Below are 9,083 nucleotides of genomic sequence, written 5' to 3'. Positions count from 1 at the left end.
TCCTGGATCATTGATGGTGTTTATTTAGGACCAACAAGTACCAACAGTGTGGACTGCCTATAAAGAGAAACTGTTTCACAACAACAATGTTGTCTCTACAAAGCAAGTCAGAACATTTCATATCAAGGCCTAAAACGCACAATGCTATGGTCTGTTAACATGGTGGGAGGGAGAGTGAATTTCATAATTTAAACATTAACTCTTGTACTGTAGATTGTGTGCAGGAGATTTGTTTTCTCTTTTTCAAACAAACAAGTTATGGAATATATTAACTGCCAAAACTTAACTTTTTAACCAAATAATCAACAAAGTGTTCAAGATATATACACTACACTTGGGTTGTTTTGATTAACTAAATTCCAGTTGAACCTGTGCTCTATCAAAACAATGTATTGGACATGTCATCCCACTGGACACAGACGTCAATTCAACATCTAAACTCAAATAACGTCACAGATCTTCATTGTAAAGGGTTTAAACACTGTTTCCCATGCTTGTTCAATAAACCATAAACAATTAATGAACATGCYCCTGTGGAATGGTCGTTAAGACACTAACAGCTTACAGACGGTAGGCAATTAAGGTCACAGTTATGAAAAGTTTGGACAATAAAGAGGCCTTTCTACTGACTCTGAAAAACACCAAAAGAAAGATGCCCAGGGTCCCTGCTCATCTGCGTGAACGTGCCTTATGCATGCTGCAAGGAGGCATGAGGACTACTGATGTGGCCAGGACAATACATTTCAATGTCTGTACTGTGAGACGCCTAAGACAGCGCTACAGGGAGACAGGACAGACAGATGATCGTCCTCACAGTGGCAGACCACGTGTAACAACACCTGCACAGGATCGGTACATCTGAACATCACACCTGCGGGACAGGTACAGGATGGCAACAACAACTGCCCGAGTTACACCAGGAATGCACAATCCCTCCATCAGTGCTCAGACTGTCCGCAATAGGCTGAGAGGCTGGACTGAGGGCTTGTAGGCCTGTTGTAAGGTAGGTCCTCACCAGACATCACCGGCAACGTCACTCATGGGCACAAACCCATTGTCGCTGGACCACACAGGACTGTCAAAAAGTGCTCTTCACTGACAAGTCGCGGTTTTGTCTCACCAGGGGTGATGGTCGGATTTGCGTTTATTGTCGAAGGAATGAGCGTTACACCGAGGCCTGTACTCTGGAGCGGGATCGATTTGGAGGTGGAGGGTCACAGTATCATCGGACTGAGCTCGTTGTCATTGCAGTCAATCTCAATGCTGTGCGTTARAGGGAAGACATCTTCCTCCCTCATGTGGTAKCCTTCCTGCAGGCTCATCCTGACATGACCCTCCAGCATGACAACGCCACCAGCCATACTGCTCGTTCTGTGCATGATTTCCTGCAAGAAGGGAATGTCAGTGTTCTGCCATGGCCAGCGAAGAGCCCGGATCTCAATCCCATTGAGCACGTCTGGGATCAGACGGTGAGGGCTAGGGCCATTCCCCCGCAGAAATGTCCGGGAACTTGCAGGTGCCTTGGTGGAAGAGTGGGGTAACATCTCACAGCAAGAACAGGCAAATCTGGTGCAGTCCATGAGGAGGAGATGCACTGCAGTACTTAATGCAGCTGGTGGCCACACCAGATACTGACTGTTACTTTTGATTTTGACCCCCTTTGTTCAGGGACACATTATTCKATTTCTGTTAGTCACATGTCTGTTGAACTTGTTCAGTTTATGTCTCAGTTGTTGAATCTTGTTATGTTCATAGAAATATTTACACATGTTAAGTTTGCTGAAAATAAACGCAGTTGACAGTGAGAGGACATTTTTTTTGTTGTTGCTGAGTTTAGTTTTGATTTACATTTGATTGAGTTAACAAACATAATATCAACAAACATTTGAACCATGTTGTTTAGGTTAAAAGTTGGGTGAAAAAGACAAATATTCCCTAATGTCCTTTACATTAATGACTTTTTCCAAATTTAATCAGTTTTGCACGTTGATTCAACGTCATAACATAGTTTTTTTTATGCCTTGGAAACAACGTTGATTCAACCAGTATGTGCCCAGTGGGATACAACACTTAATCACATATGGCCAACAAAGGATCTGGGTGTTGCGGGAAGCACAAACCTAATGAAAACAACAAAAACATATATTTAAAAACAATTGGCAATTTACACAATGTTAAGAGATGTAGTGTTGCTAACAAATAATAAAACATTGCCAACGCCAAGCATTCATTACACCCTCCTTTATGTAGAAACATGTCCCATTTCTCTAGACTAGTCTAATAGTTGGAAACATGTTACATTGCAAGCTTAATCKATAAATGCAAAACTTAGTAGCAGATACTGTAGATACACGTGCTGCTGCAAAGGGGAGTACAATTCTAATGACCATAAGTTGACGTCGATAGATACTAAATAATTTTAGGGAGGCGATGATCAATATATTCTTCAATGGAACTATATGTCAGTACTTGGAGACAGCTTGTGATAGCAAATCGTTAACAAAAAGGACGAAAAAACATGATGAAATAAATACCTATGAAATGTTGATTATAGAGAAGACTTGTACGTACACCACCAATGGGGCTACAAGTCCGTATCTCCAATCAGCCAGCATCTTTTAATATAAAAGATGGCGACACTAATGACTTTACACAGTCCTCTTCCGTATGTCTGGCCATGTAATTTGGTTAGAGTGGAGAAGGCCAACGCCAGGCCTGCACAGCTATAGCATGGGCAGGCTTTTGTTCCAGCCCAGCTCTAACACACCTGACTCAACTAACTGTGGTCTAAATCCCCATGATAAGATGATCATCTAGATCAGGTTTGTTAAGAGCTGATATGGGGCTGCGTCTGCTCACTCTGCGGCTCTCCAGGACCAGAGTTGTCCCTCCCGGGTTATAGCTACAGTTCTGGGTGTGATACGTTTAATAGGTGAAGGGGTTGGAGCTTGAATTTTTGTGAAAGCTTGTGGCTAGCCACTACTGTAGATTAGGCTTGCAATGGGTTGCATCTTAATAGTCTCTACAGTGACTTCCTCCCCTCATCTACTCTCCTTCACCTGCACTGATGTGAAAGAACTAGACAGGTGGAAGCGAAATCCCCTGACAYGCTTCCACCACATTGCTTTTTCACCTATCGTGTCACAGTCCAGATCAGAGAATCAGGAGAGGAATCCACTTTCCAGTATTTATATACACTTAAACTGTCCTATGACTGACCGCACCCTGTATCACTCCATCCATCTGAGCTAAATCTACATAGACTTCCATTATATAAACATACTCACACAATATACTTTATCGTCAAAAGTAAAAGACATAACAAATAACTCGTTACCACCAAAGTGCAAACAAAACAAACTAAACATTAAAAGGTAATCTCCTCCAGTCTTTAGAAGGCAGAGGAAAGTGAAACGTTCTTCATATATTGACATCTACAACACAGGAGGCTGGTGAGGGGAGGCTCATAATAATGGCTGGAATGTAGAGAATGGAATGTTCCATTTATTGCATTCCAGCCATTATTATGAGCCCGTCCTCCCCAACTAAGGTGCCACCAGTCACCTGTGATCTACAATCTTAGCAGCCTAATAAGGATACAATTGGAAGCTGGATAAGGTGCTTTTAGCTTGTGCCTGCCCCACACTGCACATGGAGAAGAAGAACCCCAGATACTGATCTAAGTTCCGCTTAGAATTTCCCCCCATTAATGGTTAAGTATTTGGGGAGGGTAAGCTTATCCTAGATGTTTCCCTACAGACAACTTCTACCCAGAACACATTGAGCAGGGAGGCAGAAGGGGAGTGACTGGGGAGGGTTTCAACACTGGGATATGGGGAGGGTTTCAGGCAGACAGGTTATTAGCCAGCTCAATGAGCGCCAGGGCACCATGGAGACGCTCCCGTTGCTCTTGGAGACTCCGTTTGGCAGCCCCACCCCCGTTGCACTTCTCTTCCTCCATTGGCTCCTCCTCTTCCTCCTCATCTGATTGYAGAAACTCCCGGGGGTCCTGCTGCTCCTGGTCCTCCACCCCGCCCTTGCCCTGGTGTTTCCCCTTGGTGGGCACAGGGGCACGCTGCTCACGGGTCTGCCAGTACCTGCCACAACACAGAGAGTCAAAGGGGGATATGGTGAGAATTGGGGTGTGCAGAATAAGGTGAGATCCCTCAATTGCTTCACTTGTTTCACTATCCATCTGATCTGCCTGTCCACCTCCCTCCAGAGCCACTCACTTTGCCAGCCACTCTGCCACAGCCTTGTTGTCCACAGACTGGGCCTTGTCTGGTCCCTCCTTGGGGTCTTCTCTCTTCAAACGGGCATATGGGTGCTTTGGGCAGTGCCGGTTAGCATGGGTAAAGCGACTCCCGCAGGCTTGGTAGAGAACAATGATATCAGAGTTAGTGTCAATGCTTTTCTATATGGTGGATTCTGCACCCCTCCTATGAGAAAGGTCTAAAGGTACCACCTATATTTGGTAGCCCGTCATTGTAAAGTAGGCCGTTATTGTAAATAACAATTTGTTCTTAACTGACTTGTCTAGTTAAATAAAGGTTCAATAAATATCTAAAGGGCCTTAAAGTACAATCTCAAAAGTGAAGGTCTAGTTGTGTGCTCACCTTTCCCAGAGCAGACAAAGGGCTTCTCTCCGGTGTGAAGGCGCTGGTGGGTCTTTAGCTGGCCACTCTGGACAAAAGCCTTGCGACAGTCAGGGTAGTCACACGGGTAAGGCCTCTCCCCTGGGAAAGAACACAGAGAGAGTTATTAGTTTGTAATTGTTCTATTTTTCTAGCAGATGCCTATAAAAGTGTGTTGGTGTTGTAACACAGGGAACTGCATAGTGTCCTGGTAGTTTGGGTGTCAGTCTGTCAGGGGCCATCTGTGCTCTGCTTTCACCTGTGTGTTCTCTTGTGGGCCCGTAGAGACTTTTCTCACCTGTGTGTGTTCTCTTGTGGGCCTGTAGGGATTTCTCTCTAGGAAACACACGGTTGCAGATGTTACAGCGGATGCGGCTGGAGGAACTCTCCCCTTCGTTAATCAACTCACGGACAGTGTCAGCACGCGGGCGGCCACGCCGAATAGCGTCCTCTTTACTGTCCTGAAAACCAAGTGTAAACAAAGTGACCTACAGTTATATTAATAAATGCAGCTTTATTTATTTTCTGAATAGTGCATGTAGGCTTACAACTGCTTAGAATGCAGCATTATTCCATATCAATCTTTAAATAAATTGTATGGCCTATCATTATMCAAAACTAAAGTTAATGTGGTCATTGGTTAAGTAAAACTTACTAATGCATGGTGATATGTGACTGTTCAATTCTTGTCCAGTCCAATTTCAAATAATTGCTACATTATATTTTGTTCAATTAATGGTGCCGCAYGGTGCATGTATTAATTTATTCCAAGCACATCCGGAAACATTTTTGGCGGGCGACGCTACGTCACGTATGACAGCTGCCTGGGGTTTAAAATCCATCATGTCACACCGTGAGCGCGGGCGTTTTTTTAAATACACTTTTCCGAGTTTCCGTTTCACTCAAAATACGTTATTTTTGTTACAAGCACTCAAAGATACGGACTCTTAAAAAAAACTTGGACAGCTATTCAGATTGCGAATAGATTGCATCATTCAATGATGCAGTGTAAAGTTAACTTTTAGCTGGCCAGTGACCTAGCCATCCTCTGAATGTAACATGATCACTAAGATTCTAAAGTTGAAGCAATGTAACCGATAATCACATTATTCATTGCAAGAATATTTAACACAACAAATAATTGAAAGTTACATGCAAATAAATGCTAATGTTTCAGTTATTACGGCGTCATATCAGACWCATAATTCATGCAAGATCTAAAGAAGCCTACCGGATAGGATTATTCAACTTCAACACAACACTATTAGGTTAAACAACATGAAAAACAACCTCAAACTTATCCTACCTTCATCTGGTCAGGGGAGGCACCCATGTCCGCCTCGCTGGCGGTGTTGGTCCCGGTAGGGGAGGCAGCCCCATTTACGGAGCCCGGGCTCAGGCTCAGGCTCACATTATGGGCGTTCTCCCCCCACTTCCACGGGTACACCATGAACTCGCTGAATCCAGGGCTGGTCGGTATCAGAGATTCGTTCTTCCTGGGCTTCATCGGGGTGGTTTTGATCACAGACACCAGGACCCTCTTTGGAGAGTCGTTGCAAAAAATAACTTGAGGATGCTTGTTCTCGGCCATCGTTGAGATGAAAGACGAATGTGTCAAAAGCTGATCAAATCTCAAATTGTATCACAATGCTCAGGAATCACTTGCCATCTAAAGAAAAAAGCTATTTACCCAGCTTTGCTATCAAGTAACCTAACTTTTGCAAAAAGTTGGGTTAGGCAGCTATAAGACTGAAAGTGTCCCACAAAATTCAGCTATTCAATCAGGAATGAAAATAGGATTCATTTCCAAAGACGTAGAAAACCGTGCCACAATTCCTTATTAAAAAAATAGCACAAAAATTCATGAATTTACAAAAATTGTGTTCACACTGTAAATGTGGATACAATGTGTGCTCCTATTTCTGCAAGTATTTCCCGCGTTGCAAATCGCGCCTGGGCGGTTCATAAATCCTTTTACCACATGTATGGGAAATAACCTATTATAAGAGCCAAAGCATGAGGTAAACCCGAACGAGCGCAACACAGTAACCAATGGTCATCATCGGAACATTCAAAGTACGCTGATTGGTTTGTACTTTTTATCCAATGAGTTTTAAACGTTCTTGAGCGCGCCTTTACGTACTGACAGCAGATTGAACCAATGTTAATAACGCAAATGAATCCGCTACGTATATTGGACGAATCAACCAATGGTACTAAAGGGCGGATCATTTGACAGTAGACTGGGATTGGACCACTGTCGATCAAAAGCCTCTCCCGCGCATACAGCAGCCTATGTTAATATATTACGTTTTTGGGACGATTTAAAGGGAAAGGGTGAGTCAATGGCGCCAAAGTTACGTAATCAAACCGCCAGAGAGAGAAACGATACTGAAACAAAGGTTGCAGTCAGTCATTTAACATAAGCACTACAGTACAGTTGTTATTACTATATTATTACACTGGGCCTATATAATTAAAGTAATATTTTGTTTATCAGAGGAGTATACAGTTTGTCCTATGTAAGAAGAGTGGCATTGTAACATTTTAAAAATATAAAGAAAACCACTGAATACCTTTACCCTGGGTGCATATTGCACATTGCCTTGTCCTTATCTGTGGACATGTTTTGTGTAAGGGAGGAGTAAATAATTCTAGTTCAATAGGTAATGGACTCACCTCTGTGTGTGTGTGTGTGTGTGTGTGTGTGTGTGTGTGTGTGTGTGTGTGTGTGTGTGTGTGTGTGTGTGTTTTTTTTGTTTAACTATCCTTGTGGATACCAGAAGTCCTCACAAGGATAGTAAAACAAGGGACATTCGGACAAGTGGGGACATATTGCCAGTCACCATGAGGAATGCTATTTTAGGTTTAGGGGTAGGGTTAGAATTAAGGTTAGGGTTAGGAGTTAGGATTAGGACTGCGCTCTCCTATCCAGTATCTGATTCTGATACATGAAATGAGGGTCTGAGACAAGAACAGGGAGGGAAATGTTTAAGAGCGAKTGCCCCTGAAATCCAGCGAATCCCTTTGAAAACAGCCTATGTGGCATCAATATGAGAAAATTGATTACTTTAAAAGGTCAACTGCACTTCCCGATTTGGCCTATTTTTATATCAACGCTCATTAAAAAAATACCATGACAAAAAAAMACCATACTCATAAAAAAAATGTCATGACAGAAGGCAAACGAGAGTTGTCTTAAGGGTGTGGTTTGATGTGGGTGTTTCTTGGGTGTGTCCTTGTCATTCAATCACAACAAACATGTGCAGTAGTGAGTATAGCAAGGTAAGGTAAGCTAGCTTTGCTATGGAGAGAACAACATTTTTATGTTGAGGACTTCTCTCCTCCTGACTGACTCGTCATCTCAATATGGTCAGCTAATTCAGTTCTATGTGTAGGCTAAAGCCTGCGCTGACCTTGTGTTTAGCTGAGCTGACAGCAGCCTGCTAACCTAGCTTGGTGATAGCTGAAGCTGTCTATCAATTTAACTGATATTTCTGTCAAATCAGTTATGGCAAGACAGCAAGAGCCAGTGTCTGGAATGTTTTTCATAAGACACTCGTTCTACAACTTAGTTTCAATGGCCATCACCTCATGTAAATACATTTTATTGTGTAAACGATATCAATTACTGCAAGTTGAATGCCCGTGCACGGTCTTCAGTCAGCTCAGCTTTCCAACAACACAATATTCTATAACTGGCTAGTTTTGTCTCGTCTCGTCTCTCCTTATGTCCGCTGTTAGATCTTTCTTGGGAGACAAATCCCAGAACTAATATCCCTGCACAAACATCACCCAGCTTGAGTGTAGATACATCAACAAAAAGAACGATGGATTTGTTTGTCTTACAAAGACAAAACATTTTCTGCTGTAAATATCATATTGATGTGCTTATAACAACTGTATGCCTACACTTCACCTAACAAATCAAAATCAGTTGTGTGTAGAATACAACAAGTTTAATCAGAACTAGAATGGCATTTCTATTTATATCTTCTACTTGCCCAAATCTAAGGATTTGGCTGTCTAACACACTGACATGCACAGCTCTCTTGGGTGAGGTTCTGTCTTCAAGTCTCCAGTGGGTGATGAAGTCCCTTCCATCTATATAATATATTACAGGTTATAGTCAGGTGGCAGGAGGTGTGGAGTGTATGACATCCTGGATATGACAGAGTTTGCCTCATGGGTAAATAATTACAGGCAGATGTGTGATMCAGAAGGATGGCACTCTTCTTGCACAGAGTAGCCTACAGAGTAATATTAAAATAATTCAATTGCTGAACTTACTTTTACCACATTTTGTTACGTTATAGCCGTATTCTAAAATMGATTAAATCGTTTTTTTCCTCCTCATCAATCTACACACAATACCCCATAATGACAAAGCAAAAATCAGATTTAGTGTCAKGCCCTGACCATAGTTTGCTTTGTATGTTTCTATGTTTT

At 42.5% G+C, this 9,083-nt stretch overlaps 1 protein-coding gene across 2 annotated transcripts; it reads right to left on the bottom strand.

Annotated features, from left to right (window-relative positions):
• LOC111957962 (zinc finger protein 367) lies at positions 1-6,679 on the bottom strand. Of its 2 annotated transcripts, none has more exons than XM_023979079.2 (5): positions 5,941-6,679; positions 4,933-5,122; positions 4,617-4,736; positions 4,233-4,371; positions 1-4,097 (listed from the first exon to the last, which is right to left on the bottom strand). In XM_023979079.2, exons 1-5 carry the CDS (start codon positions 6,223-6,225, stop codon positions 3,845-3,847), a joined length of 987 nt encoding a protein of 328 aa, XP_023834847.1. In that variant the 5' UTR covers positions 6,226-6,679; the 3' UTR covers positions 1-3,844. The 2 variants fall into 2 exon arrangements, with proteins under 2 accessions (XP_023834847.1, XP_023834848.1); XM_023979080.2 differs by having other exon boundaries at positions 4,933-5,095.
• Positions 6,680-9,083: the final 2,404 nt, after the last annotated feature.

The sequence above is a fragment of the Salvelinus sp. IW2-2015 genome, linkage group LG33 (assembly GCF_002910315.2).
Source record: "Salvelinus sp. IW2-2015 linkage group LG33, ASM291031v2, whole genome shotgun sequence".
Taxonomy (NCBI): Eukaryota; Metazoa; Chordata; class Actinopteri; order Salmoniformes; family Salmonidae; genus Salvelinus; species Salvelinus sp. IW2-2015.
This window is presented reverse-complemented; position numbering and strand designations above follow the sequence as displayed.